The sequence below is a fragment of the Argentina silus genome (assembly GCF_951799395.1).
Source record: "Argentina silus genome assembly, chromosome: 20".
Taxonomy (NCBI): Eukaryota; Metazoa; Chordata; class Actinopteri; order Argentiniformes; family Argentinidae; genus Argentina; species Argentina silus.
Genome location: NC_139674.1, coordinates 9,588,307 through 9,613,976, shown reverse-complemented (window position 1 = coordinate 9,613,976; position 25,670 = coordinate 9,588,307). Strand labels below are relative to the sequence as shown.

Genomic DNA, 25,670 nt, shown 5'->3' with positions numbered 1-25,670 from the left:
GAAAAATGTCTTCACTTCTAGCGAGGCTATAAATGTCCTGTGCTGATTCATGTAGGGTGTCGGCAGGCCTGAACTTTTTAGAATAAAGTAACTCACCTCACTAGGACGCATCATTTCTCTCTTTGGAGTTGTGAAAAAAGGCAGGGGGGGTGGGGGTGGGGGGGGGGGATTGTGGCAGTATATTCTCAGTCGCAATCAAAACCTCCTATGTCAAACCCTAAAGCCCCTTTCCTGTATCCACTCACATAGAGTACACACACACACTCTCTCACACACACACACACACACACACACACACACACACACACACACACACACACACACACACACCTTAATAGCATGGCAAGCAGTGTCATTATTGTAAATCCATCCCAGTGTCCAGTGATGATCTCATCTCCCCCTCCCCCTCCCCCCCCCCCATCCCCCTCCCTGCTGTCATCGACGGCCAGAGTGAATGACAGCGGTCATCCTCCAATGACGGCTCATTAATGAAAACGCCGGTGACACCGGGCCACTCGATACCGTTACCGTGGAGACTGAGAGGCCCAGACCCCCTGGCCCAGTGGAACTCACATGTTAATGTCAGCCCTCCCCCGACACACTGCCACTCAGCGCCAATCCCAGTCAATGCCAGTCAACGTTGGCAGGGTCATGGATCAGCATGGACACCTGTAAAACAGACACGTGTGTCCCTGATGCGTTGAAGTGAGAGGATCGGATGTTGTCCCCTTACTGAGAATAAGTGATGTGTTATGTGTTATGTGTTAAGTTATGTGTGTGTTGGGCATCACTGACCGGGGGCAGAAACTGTTCATCATGTCTCCCCCCTCAAACAAGAGGAGTGCAGGTGTCTGCCTACACCCTTGACAAGTACTTATGATTAATTGCGGTTTGAAAGTTGTCCACAGTTTGTATTCTTAGTTTTGGCACCAAGCCTGGTTCCATATATTTCCATATATCTCGACGCATGCACGGACACACCACTTCTTCTCCGGCCTTTCTCCCTCTCTCTCTCTCACAGCATCTCTCATTCACTCGGTGTTTCTGTTACCTCTCCCTCACGCTGCCTTCTATCTCTCTCTCTTTTGTTCTGCCACCAGTGTGTAACCTTGTCTCTCTCTCTCTCTCTCTTTCTCTCCCCCCCCCCTCCCCCACACCCTCCCCTGTAGTTGACGAGGGTCCCAGTGGAGGCGTGCGGCCAGTACTCTACCTGCAGCGAGTGTCTGGGCTCAGGAGACCCTCACTGTGGCTGGTGTGTCCTGCACAACATGTAAGTACAGGGAACGCATGCGCACGCGCACACACACACACACACACACACACACACACACACACACTTATACTGCTCTAGAAGGTATTGATCACACAAGACACCCACGCAGGGGGCAGGCAGGCAGACAGTGAGGGCTGTTTTTGCGTGGGTGGGTTGACGGTAGATGACTAGGTAGATGACGCCTGGTCCCATGCCCAGACCCAGCTTCTGGTGCTCCAGAGCACTCAGGGGCCCTCCCTTCCCGCCCCAGGCCCAGTGTCAGATAGGGTTCCTGGGGCTAGGCTAGCTGCCAGGGCCCCCCTCTCAGATCCATTACCAGCCCAAAGCCCTGGCCTCATTTACCTCTCTGTAACCAGACTCCTCTGAGACTACACAGACCACAGGCCCAGGCTCAGCCAGGGACCTGGCCGCTGATGAGGCCTGGAGAGAAGTGGGACAGGACAGGGAGGTAGAGCAACACACCTCTGAAGACAGGGATCGCTGGTTCCATGTTCTCGCATGTATGCTGCCATGTTCTCACTCACAAACTGGCTCACGCGGCGAATGTACTTTACTGATGCACATGTACTCTTGTACTCTCTCTCTCTCTCTCTCTCTCTCTCTCCCTCACACTCACACTCACACACATGCATACAAACTGTGGCTGCCAATCCCCTGTACACCCCCCCCTACGCTCCTCTAGATTGGAGTCGGAGATAGTGCTGGCCAGAGACCCTAGGGGCCAGGTATATTTCTCTCTCCACTGTAAATTGAAAATTGGATTCTTGTGCTTTTGCTGTGACCTGCGGTTGTGTGTTTGTGTGTCTGTGTTGGTGTGTGTGTGTGTGTGTGTGTGTGTGTGTGTAAACTTATGTGAGTGGGAAGAGATGCTTTCACTTGTCTTGCCTGGCCTTTCCACTGCCCACCTGTCCCCTTTGTACACATGGAGACCCCTCTGTGACTGGGCCATTTCTCACCTCCAGCCCTGCTGGGAGTGTGTGCGTGTGTGCGTGTACGTGTGTGTGTGTGTAAGACAGAGAGTGGCAGAGAGAGGGCCAGGGGAAGGGCAGAGACAGCAGTAAGGCAGAGAACAGCCTAAAGCATTCTCTCTCTCTCTCTCTCTCCCTTCCTCTCTCTCTCTCTGGTGTGTGTGTGACTGCCAACGTTCTAATGACCTGGATGTCCTTAAAGGCAGGGGGAGTTTGTGGCCCACAGATTGCCCTGTCAGATCCGGGCTGAGAAAATCAGCTCTCCTCTCCTCTCCTCTCCTCTCCTCCCGCCCCCACGAGCCGTCGCTGCCAGCACCCGCTGCTGTCCTGCTGCACGAAGATTAGTGTCAAGTGTTGGAGACAAGAACGAGAATGAGGTGGAGGAAGAAAGGAATGAAAATAACCAAAATGCAGCAATTTGCTACTTAGCCTCAGGTGCCAGTGAGGGTCGCGCCACCACAGGGGCCGACAAGGGGATTAGAGAGAGGTTGGCTCTGCCCATACCGCCCACCTGTTTGTGTGTGTGTGTGTGTGTGTGTGTGGGGGGGGGGGGGTCGGGAGGTGTCAGGGAACGTCTGTTGCAGTTTTCCCCCTTGCTTGCTACTCTCTCATATCTCTTTATTCTCCGTCATTTCGGTCCTTTGCTTATTTGCCTATTTTCTCTCTTTGGCTCTCTTTCTCTTTTTATTTCTTCTTCTCTCTCGTTTTTGATTATTTTCTCTCTTTGCATCCACTCATTCTGTCTTCACCCGATGTCTCTCTCTCTTTCTCTCTCTTCATCTCTCTTTTCATCTCTATTTTCTCATGGCTCTGTGCCCTGTGTGTGTGTGTGTGTGTGTGTGTGTGTGTGTGTGTGTGTGTGTGTGTGTGTGTGTGTGTGTGTGTGTGTGTGTGTGTGTGTGTGTGTGTGTGTGTGTGTGTGTGTGTGTGTGTGTGTGTGTGTGTGTGTGAGACAGAGAGAGAGAAAGAGAGACAGAGACAGACAGACATTGGTATAACAGAAACAGCATCCAGCTCTGATGGAGACAGGACACTTGATCTCAGCTCCCCCTCTCCCCCCACCTAGTCTGATTGATCTGGCCCTGAGTTTACCTATCTCACTCCCCCTCCCCCACCCACCAGCCCCTCTGAAAACCCAAGCCCCCCTACAGTGAAAGAGCCACAGGGTACCCTGCAAGGGGAGGAGGGGGGGGGTTGTTTTCCCAAACCCATGTTTGTCTCCTTTAATCCACCACTGCATGGTTAAAAAGGACATTAAAAACATAACTCAACAGGCAGTGATGATTCTCTCCTCCCCCTTATCCCCTATGCAGCCCAGCAAGGATTGTTTTTTAAGGGGGGGGTGGGGGATGAGGGGTGAAAACCCACAGTGCAACAGATCAATAGGGTGTGTGTGTGTGTGTGTGTGTGTGTGTGTGTGTGTGTGTGTGTGTGTGCACGCACACGCAAAGGAACAAGAGATATATAGGGCTGTCAGAGCTCCGATCGTTCACCTCGAGCGCCCGGCCGCGCGGTGAGGATTCACACATTAAAAGATGCCAATAAAAACCCGGGAAAAGTCTTTGGTTAGACGTGCCAGGCATCTCCAACGAGGTGCCATCATACTTGGCATACAGACTGCCAATAGGTTTGGTTAACTTCAAACCGTACTGATGCGATCCATGTCTGACCTGAACTCAAGTCCCCCGGGACATTGAGACATCCACTTTGGATTCATCTGGAATGATCAGATGAATTCTGAACTAACTGTATTGACCAGCAGTGTGTGAAACTGGTCATCAATGTGGTATTGATGACTTAAAAGGCCCTGCTGTAATGCTAGCACAAAATATCATGAGAATGCTACATCTAGTTCAAACTCTGTTGGAGAACAGAGAGAGCATTTTACACAGACAGAACAACTCTGTCCTCAACAAAGTCATACCCACATGCCTTTCATAAAAAAAAGGGGTGGGGGTACACACACACACACACACACACACACACACACACACACACCTACTCCCTCCCATCTGTTCCCTTTGGTTAAAACCCAAAAAATGGGCAGCTTTGTCCAAACACTATAGTGATGATTTAGGGTGTGTGTGTGTGTGTGTGTGTGTGTGTGTGTGTGTGTCTGTGTGTCTGTGTGTGTGTCTGTCTGTGTCTGTGTGTGTCTGTGTCTGTGTCTGTGTGTGTCTGTGTCTGTGTCTGTGTGTCTGTGTGTGTGTGCAACAACCCTCAGCTGGTGTGAAAACAGTTGTATGAATCCTTCTGCAACATATCTTCTCTCAGGAAACACCCTTCACAGTGACCAGCTGCCTGTCACACACACACCACCCGTGCCTCCTCCCCCCTGTCCCTCAAATCTGCCCACTGCAGTACAGGGAAATTACCTTTAACTTTACCCATTCAATCACAGGTAATTATCTCATTTGGGCTCCGCAGGTGCAAAAGCATTTCAAGAGATTTCTGAAAAAGAAAACCTCGAAAGTAAAAGTGCTGCTTTTCCTTGGCACCTCTCAGCACCTGCTGGTTAAAAGTCAATTGATATCAGTAGCCGCTTTAACTCCGCAGACGCAAACACATTCATTCACTGCATAAACATGTCATTTGTGTTTTTGTTACGGGTCAGTTGTCAGCTCTCCAGAGAGTAATCATAAGCCACTCAGCTGTCGCTCTCTGTCCGCACACGCACGCACAGACACACACACACACACACAAACATACACACACACACACACAAGGCCGCTGCGAAGCGAGAACACAGATAGCATCTGCAATCCCCTGAGGGTCCCCCAGGTTAATCCAACGTATCCCCAGCCTGCTTGTGTGTGTGTGTGTGTGTGTGTGTGTGTGTGTGTGTGTGTGTGTGTGTGTGTGTGTGTGTGTATGTGTGTGTGTGCGTGTGTGTTTCTGTGTGTGTGTGAGACTTCCCCTCTTGTCTCTATCAGTCCCTTTTGTCCCCCCAACCCCCCCCCCCCCCCCCCCCCAAACGTCTCTCTCTCCCTCATCTCTTTATGTGTGAGTCAAGTGAGGTCAATACCATTGCTAGTGGAGCATGAATAGTCTAATCCAGGCTAGTGATAGAACAGGTCCTAGTGATGTGGAGGGATAGCTCCCCAGGCCTCCAGGGACACAAGAACAAACACTGCTACACACAATGGGAATCAGCCCAGGAAAGAATGGAAGAGAGATAGAAAGAGAGGAGAGAGAAAGAAAGGGGGGGTGGGGGGGATGGTCTCCGTTGGAGCGAGTCTGCAGTTGATTAGGAAGGGGAGGGGGTGGGGGATACTGTGACACTGAATTAACAATGCATTAACTCCCCCCTTAGTCTCTTGACACGACCAGTCTCTGACCTTCTGATTAGAGACTCAATCACCGTAGCTGGAAACTACTGTTGAGGCTGACACACACACAGAGACACGTACACGCACGCGCGCACACACACACACACACACACACACACACACACACATCAAAGACAGTCAAGCCAAAGCCAAGACCAGGACAATACCACTTTAAATGCTCCTCTGTCGTGACGACTGAGACGTGTGGGAGGAGCTGCCCCATTGATGGTGAGAGGAGAAAATACGTCTTCATTTCTCATTCCAACTCCTCTCACCCCTTTTGCGCTCTTCACTACAACAGACCAGGCTAATTGAGCGGCTGCTGTTAGCGTTCAAGGCAAGGGGACCCAGTGTAGATCAAAGAGTGAGTCAGTCAAGTTAGACTGTGGGTTCTGAAGTTGTGGGACGTCATCTTTAGATAGAGAGAGAGAGGGGGCGGGGGGGTGGGGGGGTGGGGAGAGAACAGGAGAAAGATCTAGGGAGAGAGACCGAGTAGGAGGGAGAGAGAGGAGTTAGAGAAAGAGGGGATGAAAGGTAGAAATAGAGAGAGAGAGAGGGTGGGGGGGGGGGGGGGGGGAGTTGAATGGTAGTTGAATGGCAAACTTTTGTTCATTTCATCTCCAATCTAATGAGGTGTTTGGCCTTGTCGGGCAAGTGAAAAAATGTTTGTGGTGTGTTTTCGACAAATGTCGAAATGAAATGTTCCCCTTTCCAAATACTTCTGTAGGTGCCCCCAGAATCAAACACTGTCACTGTCTGAAAGCCAAAGAGTCTCAGAACGGCCATCTTTAATACAAAAAAGCCAAAGAACAAACAACTCGGCCAGGGAAGCTTTACAAGGCCAACTGCCACTTCTAAACTGTTCTCAGATAGTTTGTTCTTCCCAATCAACCTTGACATAACCTCCTCCAGTTCGGGAGTGTGCACAAGGGCATGGTTGCTAGCTAGCCCACTCCCCCTCTCCCTCCCCTGCCTCCCCTCCCTCCCCCCCTCCCCTCGGTCAGCGCTTTTATTTACTTTATAGATCTCTAAGAGGAGCTGTTAGTCTGGGAATAGAGGAAGAGGAGAGCTTCCGATCAATAACGCAGGGAAGGACGTCAACAGGAGGGGGTGGTGTGTGTGTGTGTGTGTGTGTGTGTGTGTGTGTGTGTGTGTGTGTGTGTGTGTGTGTGTGTGTGTGTGTGTGTGTGTGTGTGTGTGTGTGTGTGTGTGTGTGCATGTGTGTGTGCTTGTGTGATTGTCCTTTCAAAACTTCACCCTATCTATTCAATTGTTCTTAACAGGAAAATGGTTTGTTCCCCACTTTTGTGCGTGCGTGCGTGCGTGCGTGCGTGCGTGCGTGCGTACGTGCGTGCGTGTATGAGTGGCTTTCCCTCCATGCATAATTCAAAGCCACTAGAATAACATTGACAAAGACCGCATTCCCTCAGAGAGTTTGCCACTCTACCAGTCAACGCTAAGCCTCACCTGTCAATCAAGCTGTCTCAGCCTATCACATCCCTGCTCTCTCTGTGGTGGTGATGTGGGACTTATGCTAATTCACGTCTCACTCAGACTCCTATGCAGGTGCAAGGCAGTGCTTTCAACCCTATCGTCACTCTTACATCCTTTCCCCACTGCTAACACACGCAAGCATATGCACACACACACACACACACACACACACAGACAGACACACACACACAGACAGACACACACACACAGACAGACACACACACACACACACACGCACGCACACACACACACACGGTCCTTATGGAAGGTAGAGTACCCCCATGGGCCTTTTAGTTGGTCATAGACATTTAGTACACTGTCATATTCATTCAAAACAGTATTTGGAGACATGGACAAACCATTTAAACAGCATACTGTGTATTCATATATCTCCCAATCTCTCCTCATCTGTAGTCAATATGACAGGCAGACAACAGCTCTCCGCAGGGAAGCAGGGGTTTGTCAATGCAATGTTGTGAGAATGTTCCAGACGTGTTGTAAATATGTTAGTGGTTTCTCGCTGTGCATCTCTGTCAGGTGTCATTTGTACACGCGTAACTAGGCTGTCAGCCTGCACATCATGCGTGACAACAAGACTGATTGTAAATCATATTTTGAAAAATAACATTGTCAAAATGGAGGCCCGTCTCCTCATTGGACATGCGGTTGTCAGGAATCTCTAATATTGAGATTTGTCAATTTGGTCCAAATTTAGCTCATGTTGGGATATCTGTATCTGGTCTTCTCGAAAGTCATAATTCATGTGGAATGTCTCGTTCAATACTCCTGGGCTAAAAACTTAAGTTTTTTAAATTCCCTTATTTCATAGAGCCTCTCCTCTCTCTTCTTCTCTTTCTCTCCCCCCCCCCCCCCCCCCCCCCCCCCCCCCATTGCTCTATTAGTTCTCACTACAATCACTTTGGTGAAGGACAGTTCTGTCCCCAGCTCAGGCAGGGCGTGTGTGTGTGTTGCGTGGGAGACTGGGGCCGAGTGTTAATTGCCTGTTGTGTGTTTAGAGGCTAATCTGTCTTCTGGCGCTCATAAACCCTGCTCTCCTCCTCTTCACTCCTCCCCGTCTTCTTCCACAAACACACATAAACATTGATCCCCACATCTGGGAAATGTGCTGCAGACAGTAATTATGACTAGAAGCCACCCAGCACTGGCAGAGTTGTCATATACACTTTATTAGGTACACCTTGCTAGTACCGGGTTGGACTGCCTTAATTCTTTGTGGCATAGATTCAACAAGGTGCTGGAAACATTCCTCAGAGATTTTGGTCCATATTGACATGATAGCATCATTGCTGCAGATGTGTCGGCTGCACATCCATGATGCGAATCTCCCATTCCACCACATCCCAAAGGGGCTCTATTGGATTGAGATCTGGTGACTGTGGAGTAGCCACTTGTTAAAGCTTCTGGGTTGGACGTTAAGGAATGGATATGGCTAAGGGCTGGGTCACTGTCACCTTAATTGACATGGTAGTTGTTTGTGTTGTGGATAGGGCAAACAACTAGGGCCAGGAGTTTTTCCTTTCCATTTGAACTTGGATGTGAAACAACTCTAGGGATGGCATGTTATCGCCAAGGCTAGTGCTTTGATTAGAAATGAACACAAAATGGCTGACATGGAAACTTTGGAGATCCATGTTGAAAATACAAAGCAGGAGAGGAGGGAAATCTATTCCAAAACTGTGTATTCCAAACGCATGCTGTAGGCTGTCAAACTGACAACCTTTTCCGGGGGTAAAGCTAATTGGCAGGCCTGCACTAAGCTCTCTTTCTCTCTCTCTATCTCTCTCTCTATCTCTCTATCTCTCTCCTTCTTTCTCCCTCTCTCTCTCTCTGTCTCTCCTCTTATTAATTCTGCACCTCTGGATACAGTAGCCGTGTTCATAGTCATCCATTACCCTTGTCCTCTCATTAGAGCGCCACCATGCTAATGCTAATTGAGCCGTGCTACACAGATTAGCATGCAGCCCCCATTGTGTTTGGCTGCTGCCGCGTCTGTTAACCTCCCACCGGAGTTAGCGCAGGCTAGCGCCAGAGTGCTTTGATGCATATTGTTTGCCAGGGAAAGCATTGTTTTCTTTGTCAAAAAGCTCTTCCCCCTGCAGGGTGAGAGACACAACACTGGGCTCTTGCGCCAAGCCAGCTAGCACCCCACTATCAGTATTTTTGAGTCTATTTTCCCTGCAGTTAACTCTCAGAGCTAAGCTAAACAGAGACGACCTCAGTGTCAGATCGTTCAGGGTTATTGCTGGAACATATTGTTTCACTATTATCATATAGAACTGCTGATTTAAATGATTATTGTCACTTCAAAGATGGTTGGATTATAACAATAATGTTGTGATTTGGAATATTGAGATAGTTAGCTACCTTGGCTTCTATAGTTTGTGTTTGAACCAACTCCTGAGTTGAACTTTGTTGAGACTGTGCCTGCCCGTGGAGCTCTTTGCACTCAGGGCACGCGTGGCAGTGTCTGTGTCCAGTGGAGAGTGGCCCTCCCCTGGGTATGGACTGGTCCCCCCCCCCCCTCCTCCTCCTCCTTGGGTGTACGGAGGCTGAGGGAAAGGAACAAGGCCCAGAAGTGACGGGGCCGTCAGGACAGAACGCCACGGCGCCTGCAGGTTCTCTCTGAACTGTCACCGTGACAACTGGGGGATGGGGCCCACAGCTACACGGCTCAGGCCATCGCTCACTGTCAGAGCACTGTCACCCAGCCACACACACGTTCACTCTCTGGCGTGCACACACACACACACACACACACACACACACACACACACACACACACACACACACACACACACACACCACCACCACCAGCACTACCACAAAGAGGTGGCCTGCCTCTGCCTGGCAGAGCATGAACTAGACACAGGAATTGACACTTCAGAGAGAGGGAGCGAGGGAGAGAGGAGAGGAAGGGTGGTGAAAGAGGGAGGAGTTGGGAAGGGGAGGAGAGAGAAACATAGGGTCAGAGAAAGAGAGATATATATATATGGTGAACTATTCCAGGCAGAGAGAAACTGAATGGGAAGAAAACCGGAGAAAAAGAGAGATGGAGTTGAAGAGAGAGAGAGAGAGTCAGAGGTTACATACATTTACTGAGAGTGTTGCTGAGAGATGGCCAGGTGGAGGACATCAATTCTACTTCACAAGGCACTCTGGCTAACACACACACACACACACACACACACACACACACACACACAGACACACACACTCGTGTATTGAGTAATGAGGCCGTAAGAGTAGTTCCAGGAAAAGGTGCTTACTCAGATGCCAACCCAGCTCAGCTTCCAACAGCCCAACTACAACAGGACTCGTGTAATAACCGTGTAATAACCATGTAACATAATGCCGTGGTAACAAGCATGTAATCTCTGTTGACGTTCGGCCATTAATCTTGGCGTGACTGCCGTTGTCATTTAGATTTTCTTACACAGGCTAAGCCGCTTGCCTCATCAGCAGTTGTGTGTGCATTGTTGTGCATGCATGACAAAAAAATTATTATAATTAAATCAGAAGCTAACAAGACATGGTTGAAAATGTAACCGACCAACTCTCACGTCAATATAATGAATTGCAATGCTATACATTGAAAAAAAGAATCAAGAACATACAGTATTTGGTCAGTCCAATTTATTAATCCAAAATGGGAGTTGTTCAGCTTACCTCCCACCTCCGTCTTGCATTACGTTGCTCTTTGTCACTATATGTGATGACTTTGTGTGGCGGTGCGTGTTGACGTAGCCTGCTGCTAGATTGTAGCGCAGGTTTGGTGGTGAGCTGTTGCATGATGACACACTTTTGTTTTCTTTTGAGGTGTCTTTTTTGCTTGTTTTTTTTTTACATTTTATTTTGCATTTGATTGGGGGGGCTTTTGTTGTTGCTGCGGTAATGTGATACAGGAGATGGGATGTTGATAGAAGAGGAACTTGGAGTGATTCCAATGTTGTCTGTGATGTTCATCTTTCTCATTGTGTTGTTACAGCGTTGTCAGTGATGAGAGACTGTTGCTGCCTGTAGTCTCTAGGGTCAGGGCATCTCAGGTTAAAGTTGAAAGGTCGTGACTGGTTCCTCTGTTCTCAAAAGTTGCTCCGTGGTCCCTGAAAGTTGTGGCAAGGTCCAACAGATAGCTGTTTTTTTTTTCTTGTAGTCATGATTGTATCTGTGGACAGAAACACACTGAAGTTGTGTATCACACTCCGAGGTGGTCCTGTCTGCACCCTTCTGAGCAAACTCTATTAACCCCTACACCCCCACCCAAACCAGAGACCGTATCTATCCCCACCTCTACACACAGAAACACACCCCCAGCATCAACAGACATCACAACTGGGCTCGCGGCAGAAAAGTTAAAACAGAGATTAGGAGAGAATGAAAGATATTCTATTTGCACCAGTAACTCCGATCCTCAAAGCGTTCCACAAACGTCACACGACAAGGAGGAGACAGATAAACCTGTTTAATATACCTGCACAGCCTGATGGGATCTACAGGACCATGCCATGTCGGCGACGCCAGATAAAACGTCTAATAAGGCCACCGCTAGGCCAGATAGACCCCCGAGGGGGGCGGGCCTCAGATGAAGGAAGTCGGCGGCGATGGTTCTGACAGGTGCTGAAATTGCATGCGAGTATGAGGCGGATGAGTCTGGTGGGTGGGGAGAGGTGGCGGCGGCTGGCGTCTGTTTACCAGGAGAGAGATCGATGTGCCGATCGCCGCCTCTCTGACGTGTGTGTTTGTTTGTGTGTGTCTGTGTGTGTGTGTGTGTGTGTGTGTGTGTGTGTGTGTGTGTGTGTGTGTGCGCGCACGCATGCGCGCGTGTGGGAATAGGCAGGTTGATGCCTATTCCCAGCTGTGTGTGTGTGTCAGTTTGGGGTCTGAATGGATTCTGGCGGGAATGCAGGGAAGGCAGGAGCTGGTGACTCGTCTCAGTAACACTCTGTCTGACATCACGCTGCTTTGACTCAGCACAGACAGTCCATCACCAGGACTATTTCTCTGCTCTATGACAGCAGGCTCCCTCATGCCAGAGCCTTAACCAGCTAGAGCAGCGTTTGGAAGAACCTCAATTGTGGAATCTTGGGGGTTTATTTAGACTTCCAACTGCAACCTATTAAGTAAATTGTTGTTTACTTTGATAACTGTAATGGATTTGACCTCTGAGCTCACGCGCATGCACACGCACATACACATAAACACACACACATAAACACACACACACACACACACAAACACAAACACACACACACACACACACATACACACACACATACAGACACCAAGGATCATATCTCATTGCTCTGTGCACCTGTGCAGCCCTATTCCCTCTGCAAGCGCAGTAGTCTCCCTAATTTTCCGCCTCAGCCGGTGCTCAGGGGATGTGTGGAGGTCTCGACCTCAGGGCAGCTCAGACACGGGGGGCTGCCTCTACACCAGGGGGTAATGGGGTCATGGCCACTGGGCCGGGTAATGACACACACACACACACACACCGGCACTCCATGATGAGTCTGACTCCTGCTCTGTAGTGGGGTCTTAATGATGGTCTAGGGCCTCTGGCCAGAGGGGAGGTAGAGAGGTCTAGCCAGGGGAAACAGTCTGAATGTGAATGTATCATCTGGTTTTTCCACCCACTACTGTTTTGTGTTATGGCCTGTACGCTCACCTAAATTACCATGTACTATACTGTATTTCTGTACATATATTAGAATTGCTAATATTGCTATAGTATGCAGTCTATCATGAATTTTGTGACCATCATACTGTAAACAGTTGTGTTATGGATGAGTGATGATTTGCCTCCGGTATGACTTCCAGGCACACATGAAGCCAAGGTGTACTGTATGAACTAAGATCACTTTACTCAGTAAAGAATAACCATGGTAACTGTTGCTCTCTACTTCCTTGGACTGATATTTTGAAAAGCGCGTGTGTGTGTGCGTGCGTGCGTGCGTGCGTGTGTGTGTGAGAGAGACGCCCTCCCTGACGGCGGTGTGTCAGCTGGCCTCTGCAAAGTTAATGGCTTTCATTTCCCACCCCACTTGACCTTTTCTGCCTCCCTCCATTAAATATGCATTACATCTAAAGTCTCACACGGCCCACTACATCTGCACACTGGCCAGCGCTCCCCTCTCCTCTGCACCCAACCCCACAGGACCTGCCATATGCACCCAGGATGATCCCTATCTGAAATACAGTGCCTTCAGAAAGTATTCAGACCCCTTCACTTTTTCCACATTTTGTTGTATTATAGACTCAATTTAAAATGGATTCAATTAAAATAATTTTGCCATCAATCCACACACAATACCCCAGAATGACAAAGTGAAAACAGGTTTTTAGAAATTTCAGTAAATTTATTCAAATTGAAATACAGAAATACCTCATGTACGTAAGTACTCAGACCCTTTGCTATGACACAACAAATGAGCTAAAATGCAAAAATGTCATCAACAAATCACTCAATAAGTTGAATTGAGTCCATCTTAATGCAAGGATAATAGTTTTTGTAATTTTGGAGTGTCATAGCAAAGGGTCTGAATACTTATGTACGTGAGGTATTTCTGTATATCAATTTGAATAAATTTGCTGAAATTTCAAAAAACGTGTTTTCGCTTTGTCATTCTGGGGTATTGTGTGTGGATTGATGGCAAATTATTTTAATTTAATCCATTCTAAATTGAGTCAATAACACAACAAAATGTGGAAAAAGTGAAGGGGTCTGAATACTTTCCGAAGGCACTGTATATCCCATCTCTAGTGCTCTGGGCATCACTGCACCATTTCATAGAGTGTACGATAGACCACACTTCACAGGTTTGCTTCACTCCCTGTTCTACGTCTGATATGAGTCATTCTAATGTGCTCATGACATGTGACCGTCTCCTGAAGAGAAAAGTATTCAGTGGACTCAAAGTGGCTGAGATGAGATGATGGCACCGGTATATGATACTGTACCTATTGGCTGTAACTGTAAGTGATGTTCTTCACATTTACCTGCAGTAGCATTACAGCTAGTTGGTCCAGAACAGTATAGGCCTGCTGCAGGTGATGACTGGTGCTCAAATCATTCTGTCATCTCCTAATTGTCACGTTATCAAAGGCCGTAGGAAACAAGAGTGGAGATTATAGTTCCCATTCACCACCAATTTCGTCCTTACACTGCATTCTCCCAAACATAGTATGTCACCAGCATCCAATAGTCCAATAGCTCAGTACTGCTGCTGTTCACTCACATTCAAATACATGTTTGATGTTTAATTGGCTGTGGAAGGATATCCCATTTTCTTTGATTGCTTGCTCTTTGATTTATGAGTGTGTGTTCTGTAAGCACATTCTGTAAACAGTGAACAATGAAATTGATTTTCAAGTTAGGTTATCTCTTCTTGAGTATCAACCATTCACAGCTTTCAAATCAAATCAATATGAACGGTAATAGGACATCACAATGGCTGGCATTGCTGTGCTTCATTACATTGTCACGTATGGCCGTAGGTAACCCTGGCCCAGTTGGACTTGTGTGATGATATAGCTTGATATAAATCAACGTCTTCTTTTTCTCCTATAGAAAGGTACATACAGTACAGAGGATACAGTACAGAGGAGACAGAGAGAGAGAGAGAGAGAGAGAGGAGTGTGGACAGTGTGTAGCCCTGCAATCTGCTTCCCTCATATGGAGCATATTGGTGCTGTTATCCCCCACTAACCTCTGATTAGAGCTCTCCGCTAGCTCTCCGCTAGCTCACTGGCCACGTCTGAACGGCTGCCAACGCGGGGGCACTGGCGCAGAGAGAGAAAGAAAGAAGAAGAGAGGGGGGGCGGGGGGGGGGGTTGATAGAACAGGGAGTGGGAGAGAGAAAGGCAGAGAGAGAAAGACAGAGAGGGGTCAGAGCTGTCAATACCGTCAGACTCACACCCAGCTATGGACTGGAGCCAATATCCTCCTAAAGTACGTCACAGACAACTACACATCAGTCTCCATACATACAACCACGAGCAACACATAATGGTCGACAGTCTTTGACGGAGCCACAGAGACAGAGTGAGTTCAGATCTGAAGGGCGATCATTAGAGCTCCCCTAGCTCTTTGATCCTGCTCGACTAGTTTTGCCTTTTGACATGTAGCTACCATGAGGAGGAAGTTAAAAGCCGTACCTAGACATTATGATGCATACATAGCTCTGACCCCTGACCCTTGTCGTTGGTAATGATGTTGTTTTCTGTCTTGTGGAATGAGAGCACAGACAGAGATCACTCACACCAGACTGGGTTTTTTTTATTTCACACACATTTGAATTAGCTAGATTTGATTCTTTTTGATGATGCAAATGAGGTTTCTCTGTGATGTCTCTCTGTGAAGTAAATATGGGCCAGTGTGTCGAGGAGAGGAGCAGGGGTTTCCACTAGGAGTGACAGTGCTCAGCCAAATGAACATAGTAGCCGGCTGGGGAGTCTATAAAGCTGTTAGGCCTCTCCTGTGTGCAATACCACTTGTTTGTAGAAGTGATATTGATATTCAAACCACCTGACTTTAGAAGCAGTTTGGGACCACTCCAACTGTGATTGATCCCTTTGATGTGATTGGAGCGTGTTGATTATTCATCAAAATAACACATTCGTCTGTGTTCACACCCCATTTGCATAACGAGGAAAACAAATTGGCCCTCCATCTTTTAATGCGAATGATTTACTTTGCTAATGATAATGTATTAAGTCTGCCGCTTAGGGAAACCTGACAGCAGCCCTGATAGGATCACTCATCAACTGATATTGGCTATTTATCAAACTCTTAATCTGGCCATTATTATTCCTGAACATACAACAAATACACACTTAAAGACACACTCAATTATGTATGCTGTACAAATGTACTGAAAATATCAACATTATCCCTCTCTCTCTTTCTCACACACACACACACACACACACACACACACACACACACACACACAGACACACGGATAGATGTTTTCCCGTGTGCTAAGCCAGAGTTATGAACATGTCAGCGTAAAACATCAAAGTCCTCCAGTGTCATCTCTGTCTCTGTCACTATCTCTATCTGTCTCTCTATCTCTCTGGCCCCTGTCATTTACAAGCCCCATGTCCCACAAAGATGATGTCATAAACATGGCCATATATTGCACTCGGGGGCATTACGACAGTCCTTGTTTATGACGCCTAAAAGCAGCCCCTATTAAATCAAACCGCACTTCCCGGCACAAGTGCTGAAGGGATCCATGTCAGGGTCGCACAACACTGGCACTTTCAACTTCGAAAATGGCAACCTTGAGAAGCCCCCTGTTGACCGTGATTGCAGACCGCCAAAGGGCCCTGTGCGGTCGAACCGCAATACAACCCTGTGTTTTCACAGTGATTTCACACTGTATTCAGATCTTGGGCTGAACCACTTGGAGAAGGGGAGCGTGGTGAAAGAGAGGAAGTTGTTAGCTTTGACACGAGTGTGATGTTTTATTAAGGGTTTTCTGACAGGTGAGCAACATGAAGTAGCTCTCCCTCCAAAAGCCTCTGAGACCAGACAACAGAATTGGTCTCCCCCTACAGCGCTCTGCATGATCGCATTAATCACTTCTGTTTCACACACACACACACACACACACACACACACACACACACACACACACACACACACACACACACACACACACCATCCTGTTGAGAGACTGCCCAGTAGCCAACTCCCCCCTTCCTTAGCATACGCAATGTGTGTGTGCGTGTGCGCATGTGCGTATGTGTCTGTGGGGTATATACCTTGGGTTTTGTGTACATAGGGGCTTATTAAATCAGCAGTAGAATGGAGGACCAGGCGGACTGATGAAACACACAAAGGGAGGCTCTGTGATTAAAAGTGTCTCAGACCTGCTTAGCGGTGGGAAGCCCAGAAAGAAAGCCGATGATTGTTGCCTTTCCTAAATCTCTTCTCTCCCCCAGTCTAGTCCCGAGCAGATTATTCCTCCCTCCATTATGTCTGTCAAGTTCTTTTTTCCACGCTAGGCTGCTTAACTTCACAATACACACGCGTCTCTCTCTCTCTCTCTCTCTCTCTCTCTCTCCCTCCCTACTTTTGGATGAAAAGCTCCTAACTGCATAAGGTATTACTGTATCTCAACCGTCACCCGCCTCCAGAACCAGTCCTTTCATTCATTCTCTCCCGAGGACTTTGGTCTCGACGGATTTGCTGTTTAATTGCAGTGGAAGTTTTTGTTTGAATCCATGAGGATTAAGCAGAATAAATTTAGAAGGGGGGATTGGATGAAGAAAGGGCTGGGAGTGGAGTGGGATGGGATGGGATGGAGCCCAGGAGCATAATGGAGGATACACTGGTGTCTGGTGGTGGACGGTTTGACAGACTCACATGGTTGATGAGCTATATTGGGGGAGAGGGGATTTATCACAGTGCTTTTCCAGGTGCTCAAAGCACATTATATTGTATGGGGGGGGGGAGGAAATCACCTCATCCACTATACCACGACTCAATTAAATCACTCTGGAACATTCTGTATGTTGTATTTTACACAGATATCCAGGCTTGGCAAGGTTTCCCATGAACTCTCTGTGAGTATCTGTATGACTGGCTCACAGGAATTGGAGTTTTTCCCATACCTGGTATAATACTGCAGCAATGTAGATCTTACTAATGGCCTATTGCCTTTGGGAAAGTAAGCCAGCAGCCCCTATCGTTTTGAAACCCAAGCCAGTGAATTCTCCATGGACAAAAGCAGAAGGGGTGGGGGAGGGGGGGGGATATTAGGTTTTCTTTCCAAACGACATAATACAGTGCAATGGAATGTATGAGACCACCTGGCCTTAGATTAAGAGAGGGGGAATCAATTCCCTGCCTCCCCTCTCCTTCCACCTGCACTTGGCACTGCCCATGAATGCCCCTCATTAAGAACCCCCTCACAAAGACAGAGCCTGTCCTCCCTCCTCCTCCCAACGGAACAGCTCTACTTCCACAAATAGAGCGGCCATTGTTTTAAACGCTCCTTCGAAAGAATGCGCCCAGGGGTGTCGAGTGAACGGCTACTGTGCGATAAATATGATGAATGTCTCTGTATATCCCTCTCAGGTGTAGCTAGGTGTAGCTAGGTGTAGCTAGGTGTAGCTAGCTAACTCACTAGTAAGATAACTTGATTTTGATTTGATTATTTTTATTTTTTCTCCCAAGGTGCTCACAGGTGGTATGAATGAGGCCTGGTCAGGTTGCGCTGTAAGGACACACAGTGTGTGTGTGTGTGTGTGTGTGTGTGCGCGTGTGTGTGTGTGTGTGTGTGTGCGCGTGTGCGTGCGTGCGTGCGCGTGTGCGCGCGTGCGTGTGTGTGGGGGTGTTACAAGTGAATAATGTCCTCCTGTGATTTTGTGTTTTCCTCCAGGTGCACCAGGAAGGAGAAGTGCGAGCGCTCGGCCGAGCCCAGGCGCTTCGCCTCCGACATCAAACAGTGTGTCCGTCTCAGCGTCCACCCCAACAACATCTCAGTGTCCCAGTTCAACGTTACGGTGAGTCGGGAACACGACAGCCAGCACACTGCTGAGAATGCATGGCCAGTCCACGGCTCCACACTTAGCACTATGCGACCAAAACACGGCCATTGAAACATGACCACGACTTCCTGGTCTCCAGTACATTCAGAACATGATAACATGATGCGGTACAGTGGCCATAGACTGTGCAGGCGTGGCAGTAACCATACACTGTGTCACTGTGGATACCATAGTCTGGTGTTACATCATATGGGAGAGTGGCCGGAAACGGCCAGCCTTGTAAGTGATCCATGTCAAGAGTTAAAGGTATTGATGTAATTTGGCACTAACGTGGTTAAGGCTATGTCCCTAACTTCATTATGACCCACTCCTATGTCAAAGGACCTTACAGATCTTTCCATCAAGGGAATGGTTCGCCATAGGCTTACGTCATGCACCTTCAGTATACAATATCTAATTATCTATACAGTACGATGTCTGCCTTCTGTCTCCATCAGGGGAGGCTGGGGGAGGTAGAAATCAGAGGGCAGGTTCACTGTAATGCATGTAACGGAATGAGGAATGGTATCAAAACTGTGTGTGTTTGATACCGTTCCTCATTCCATTCCATGCATTACACGTACTGTACAATGAGCCTGATTTCTACCTCTACGAGCCTCCCCCGGTCTTCATCCAGTCTTACCAGCTCCAGTCCTGTTTCAGCCCAGCACATCATTGTCTCAGCCCAGCACTAACACACTAGATTCAACTAACCAAGGGCTTGGCGGTCAGATGACTAGGTGAATCAAGTGTGCAGGACTAGTGCTGGGCTGGAACAAGGATATGCAACCCTAGGGAATGACATCTAAGGACCCGAGATGAGAAACAGCGGTTCACTGGCCAACAAGTTGTTACTGTAGCCTCGACAACCTGCTGGTCTGATCACGTTTATTATGGGATGCTGTGTTGTTCTGCTATAAACACCTCTCCCTCCGTGCTGGCCGTGCCTCCTGCTCGGAGCCAGCTGATTTAGCCCTGAGTCCTGCTGAGCCGAGGTCCTTTTTGTGTGTAAAGCTGGGTGACAACGTTCTCTCTCTTTCTCCCTCTCTCTCTCTCTCTCTCTCTCTCCTTCTCTCTCTCCCTCTCTCTCTCTCTCTGGTGCTGACGTGTCAGTAAACCCATCAAAGCAGGCCGTAGCCTCTCCCTCCTTATCCGCGTGTAATCCCAAACCACCCCGCCAGCCGGCCAATCAGATTACTGTACAAACACTCACCAGGACACCAGCGAGGGGACCCCTCTCTGAGTGCTCTTTATTATCACCATGCCAACTGGCTACGGTGGGCAGCCTACAGCCGGGCCTTCTGCTAGGATTCAGTTTTCACTGGTTTTTTTGGGGGGGGTTATACTGTGTTCTGACAAAACATTTTTTTTTCTTGTTTTTATGCCTCTCACTCTGGAAGACCAAATCTGTTTATTGTGCCTTGCTGAACATTCCAGTCTACAGTGGATAAGGCCACACACGACACACTTACAAGATCCAACCAACCATCTATGGTGTCAGATTTATGCCCTATTCTGCATTTATTGGAGATTACTCTTTAATAAATTGCTTTTAATGTCCAATGCCGAGTGCATAAATGTTAAATTGGTATTAGAGGTTCATATGAATATCGTCAGGGCATCCGTGTGCACACTCAATGACTCAGGAGGTGTAATTATATTGCTGATTTTAAAGGTACACATAATGATATTCATGGAGTGTGTGTGTGTGTGTGTGTGTGTGTGTGTGTGTGCGCACTCTGGCTCAGCCTGGGTTTGAGCTCTGAGCGTTTAACCTTTTCCCAGCGAACAGGCATTACCCAGGGCTATGCCACAGATCTCAAATCCAATTGATTGCAGGAAGCGTTGGCAGACAGGCAGACGGGCAGGCCGCTCCTTGACCTTTCTGATATTAAATATTTGTTTGAAAAGATAAGCTGAAGCCCTCTCCAGAGCCCTCTTAAACTGCTGAACATTTGGCTATTGAAACCATAGTTCCTCATAAAAGCACAGGCATTTGTTTTTTGCTTTAATATTCCTTTTATTTCTATTATATAGTTTTCCTTGGCGAGCTACTGTTGCTACATCCTCAACTAATTCACTCCCTAATAGCATCGCAGATGAAGTAGGCTATTCACATTACTCTAGAATTAGCATTGATGCCAATTACTTGTCATCACACCATTTCCCCCCGCACCATTTCCCCCCACACCGTGTCTCTCTCCCTCAGAGATAATTTGGCGTGTGTTTTGCGTACAGCTCAGTGACAGTAGGTGGATGTGATTGCAACCGGAGCACAATGACTGGGTTTCTCAGATCTCAGCTCCCAGAGGCAGGATGACAGTTACAGTAAAAAACAAGCTTTACTTTCCCCCTCTACTGTATCTGCCATAGTAACATGTGGTGGGAGGCAACCGCATTTACACCAGCCGTCTGATTGGCTCTTGGCATACTCCGGTATTTTACCATGGTAACGCAATGCAGTCTGTCGCATCATATCATCACTGTGTGATGCAGTGTAGAAAAAAGTGAGCATTGAACGTGTGTACGTGTGTACGTGTGTGTGTGTGTGTGTGTGTGTGTGTGTGTGTGTGTGTGTGTGTGTGTGTGTGTGTGTGTGTGTGTGTGTGTGTGTGTGTGTGTGTGTGTGTGTGTGTGTGTGTGTGTATGGGATTCACTCATCACAGACAGGGGGTTGTTTTCATATTCATATGTAACCCAGCACCAGGCTTGGGCCTTGACTGCTCCAAATGTAATTGAAGAAACTCTGGGCCAGCGCATTCCTCCTTAAAAGGAAAAATAAATTAAAGCAGTGAGTGAAAGAGGCAAGGCCCTGCCTGTGCATCCCGTCCCTTTAATAGGAAACTCTGTATCTGCCCACCACTCGCCGCCGACTACGCCATCTTCTTTTCATTAAATAGCAATATAAAAACAGTCCAGGTCAGCCGTTCTCCACCGTAAAGGAGCTCTCAGCCTCTCGTATCACAAGTGTAACGCAGACAACGCCTGAATCGATGGCGGGGCCACCCATCCCCGCTTTTCCATCAATATGTATATTTTGGTCTTGACCCCTCTTCACCTGCCCCCTCCCCTCTGTCTTCTCCTTCCATATTTGTTCAAGGGGAATCTTTTGCTACTGCTTCCATTCTAGAGTTCAGGGGACTGTGCGATCGAGAGGAGCTTACACAGCATTCTTAAAGAGAAAGGAATCCGCATCCTAGTTTCCCACAATCCCTTTCCTCCCTCCCTCCCTCCCTCCCTCCCTCCCTCCCTCCTTTCACAGCCTGCCTGTCTGCACCCTTTTCTCACCTTCATTCTTCAGTGTCCCTTTCTTCATTTCTCTCCCCTCGTCTTTCAGCTCCGCCTTCCTTACACTCTCTTTCCCTACGATGTCTGCCCTCTCTATCTAATTGCCTGGCTCCTTTCACTTCATCCTCTCTCTCTTTCTTACTCCTTCCCTCCCCTCTCTTTCTTATTCTCTCCCTCCCTCCCTCTCTCCCTCCATCCTCTCTCTCTCTCCCTCAGTCTGACCCTAGTGTCAGGACACACATGCACTGTGGCGAGGGATGTGAAATCCATACGGCCTGGGCTCACCGCATGGCATTGTGGGAGCCCAGGGGGAGGGTGAGGAGGAGGGCAGTGGCACCGCCACTCACCAGATGAGAACCATAAAGAGAGAAGCCTCCGGGCTTTAAACACCAAGAGACCAATTTGCTTTGCTTAGCCATCCCATCCTCCTCCTCCTCTTCTTATTCTTTCTTTCTTTCTCCTTCTTTCTTTCTTTCTTTCTTTCTTTCTTTCTTTCTCTCTCTCTCTCTCTCTATCTTTCTCTCTCTTTTTTTCCCGTCTCCCCTCCCTCCTTCCCTCCCTCCCCCTCATGTCTATATTAAAAGACATTAATGTCAGAGTGTGGTGATGGATGGGTAAAGGGACAAGGCATAGATGGCCTCTGGATGTCTGGACAGGATGGATCTGAGCCGGCTCACATGTAACCTCAGGTTCGGTGGCCCCTCCCTGTCACAGCCCAGATGGTCATTACTCTCTCACGTATGCTTATGCTGCGTCATACTGAGTTACGGTATGGTATTGAGTCACACAGATGTGTGATGGACAGTGAAGTGGCTCTGTGTCTGCAGGGGACTTTCCTTCTTCCTCAGCTGTCTGTACTCCTCTCCTTCCTTCTTTCATCCTCTTTCTCTCTTTCTTTTTACTCTCTTTTTTGCTTGTTGTCTCAACACCCCCCCCCCCCCCCCCTTCACCAGATACCTCTGTTGGTCTGTCACTGTGCTCTGCTGTGCTGTACAACTCTAATCTACTGTACTCTACTGTGTACCATATGTAAACCTCTCTCTCTCTCTCTCTCTCTCTCTCTCCTGTCCCTAGCTGATCCTGGAGGCCCATAACGTCCCAGAGCTGTCTGCGGGGGTCAACTGCACCTTCGAGGACCTGGCTGAGATGGACGGCCTGGTGGAGGGCAACCGCATCACCTGTAACTCCCCGGCTGAGAAGGAAGTGCCCCGCATCATCATCGACAAAGGTATGGATGCTTCTCCCTCACTCAGAGTCATGGTAGATTCGTCCCATCCTGAGTGTATGCACCCAGTAGTTGTGCACTTGTTTTTGATAACCTCCAATAGCAGTTGGATTTCAAACTGAGCCTCAGTCACGTATGTTTGCGCTGTTTGAATCCCACCGGAGTGTCTGTTTTGGGATCACACCTGTTACATGTGCTGTACATGTAAATCTATAAAGGCAGACGAATCTCGTGTGAGCAAACATTAGCTCGCTACTCCTCTCATCAGATGCTGCTGTGCTGCTGTGGCCCCTGTTTACCAGCTGGGGTTTACCACCCATTATAAGTCGTAGCCCGGAGCCCTCTGAGCCCTTGGAGCTGCGCCCTAGGACATGTTTCGTAATTGAGTGAATAGTGCTAACTACGCGCCCGGGATTTGTTTATTAATCTCTCTCACATTCAAGTAGATGCAGAAACAGGCGGGAGGCACGCGACCCCGGCAGCCCTGAGCACAGGGGCGTATCATTCCACCTCACTTGCCGGGACTCCTTCCGGGGGCAGGATTTCAGCTGATTGCCGCTCCGACTCGAAAGCCACCAACTTTGATGTTGCCGCTCCAACTCGAAAGCCAACAAAGGCGCAAAGATTCTGATGGCATTCATTTCGCCAAGATAAGAGAGAAGACCTTAGAGAGTGCCTCTCCTCTCCGTTCCCTTGTTCCTCTCCTCTCCTCTCTTCTCTGCGTGGTTGGTTAACCCCAGTCTAATTGAAAAGTGCTCACATCTGGGCTAGCTATCTAGAGGCGGGTGATTTTTCATAATACGCCGACATCTCCATGTGGAGATAATGAAGATGCCGTGCTTCAGTAGAACCGAGGGAACAAAACCAAATGAAATGAAAGAAAAAAACAAGGGCTCCCTCCCATTCCCCCCTTACAAATATTCTACAGATGTTCATTTGTTTCCTGCTATTATCTCCCGCAAATAGCTTTTAATCATTTCCGTGATTCCGTAATAGCAGAATTTAATCGCAACTCGAGAGAAAGCCTCCTCGCTCGCTAGGTGCGTCGGAAAAAAAAAAGGCTGTTTGTATTGAGGGTTTTACTGTTGACGTCTGAGCTGGGATCCATACATTAACTGAATTAGCAGATAACTGGCTTTCTAGCAGGCTTCAGTGTTTGGCACAGTGGCGTTGTGTGAGGCTCTGCATGAATGGTAATAGCTGTAAGTACGAGAGGTGGAGGGAGCCGGGGTGCCCAGGCCACCATGAGATTACAGGGCTGAGGGACCTGCTGGGCCCCATCACACACTAAGCCCTGTACTCACACACACGGATACGCACAAGATACACTCTTACACACGCGCACACACGCGCGCAGGCACGCACACCTTTGCAAATACAGTAGCCTCCACACACATACTGTAACGTACCCAAACACACGTTCTGTTGCTCATACACACATTTAAACAGACACACACACATTTAAACAGACACACACACAGTTCACACACATTCACAGATGTGAGAGTAATAGGAAATACAAGCCTGAGGGGACTTTGGGGAATTAGGAACATTTGTTCAGCTTCTGCCATATGAGCATCATATAAAACTGTTGATGCTGCAGTAATACAAACAAGCAAATGTTTACACACACACACACACACACACACACACACATGCACGCACATCGCCACCAGCAGCTACAATACAGTAGGTAGGTGCCCATTTTCAGCCATGTCTGCATGTATTTTCTCAGGTAGGAAATGTCACATTCGGGTTTTTTCAGCGCCTTTTCAGTGTGACTCATTAGGCGGCCATGTTGCGCAGGTAGTGTCAGAAGGGACCGGGGGGAAGGGAGGGGGAGGGGCTAGCAGGCATCAAGGTAACATTTAGGTGTCCTAATTAGGACAGATTCATTGTCAGCCACACTTTAATATGATTGATGAATGATGCCCTCATTGTTAGAGAGACGGAGAGCACAGCGGGGAGAGGGAGAAGGGGGGAGTGAGGGAATGAGAGCAGGAGAGAGAAAGAGGGGGAGGGAGCGAGGTGGAGAAGAAGACAGGGACAACAGAGAGAGAGAGAGAGAGAGAGAGAGAGAGAGAGAGAAAGGAGCCAGCTCCTCCTTTGAGCGGTATGATGTCCGTGAGTCGGCGCGTCCACCTGCCCTGTTGAATTAATCATGGAGTCCTTCATTAGGGCCAGACGAAAGGACACCGTCGCCGCAGACGAGCCCCTGTGTGAGACACCTCCATTAACTCACACAGGTTCCCTCTCTTTTCATCCACCCCCTCCTTCTTCTTCATCCCTCCTTTCCGTCCTCTCTCAAAGGCACTCTCGCAGACTTTACCAGAGACTGTTTCTGTCTCTGGGGATCTGGCGTTGTGTAACTTGTCGTCCGTGTGATGCAGAGAGGGAGGAGGGTTTTCTCTGGGTGATGGAGACTTAACCTGACAAAAAAACGTGTGCCCTTTTGAGAATGTCAATGCAGCAGGCAGAGAGATTGTGGGTCTAAGATGTAGAAGTGACTGTGATTTGCCTGTTGATGAGATAAA

The 25,670-nt window shown here is 48.3% G+C and overlaps 1 protein-coding gene across 1 annotated transcript in view; it reads left to right on the top strand.

Moving 5' to 3' along the window:
- Window positions 1–25,670, top strand: part of plxna4 (plexin A4) — a gene marked incomplete at its 5' end in the record, with an annotated part of 203,377 nt that overhangs the window by 115,988 nt on the left and 61,719 nt on the right. The window contains 3 exons of the mRNA XM_083691882.1: window positions 1,170–1,270; window positions 18,476–18,599; window positions 22,986–23,139. Of these exons, the coding sequence (XP_083548008.1) occupies window positions 1,170–1,270; window positions 18,476–18,599; window positions 22,986–23,139 (379 nt within the window). The remainder of the gene's footprint in view (window positions 1–1,169; window positions 1,271–18,475; window positions 18,600–22,985; window positions 23,140–25,670) is intronic.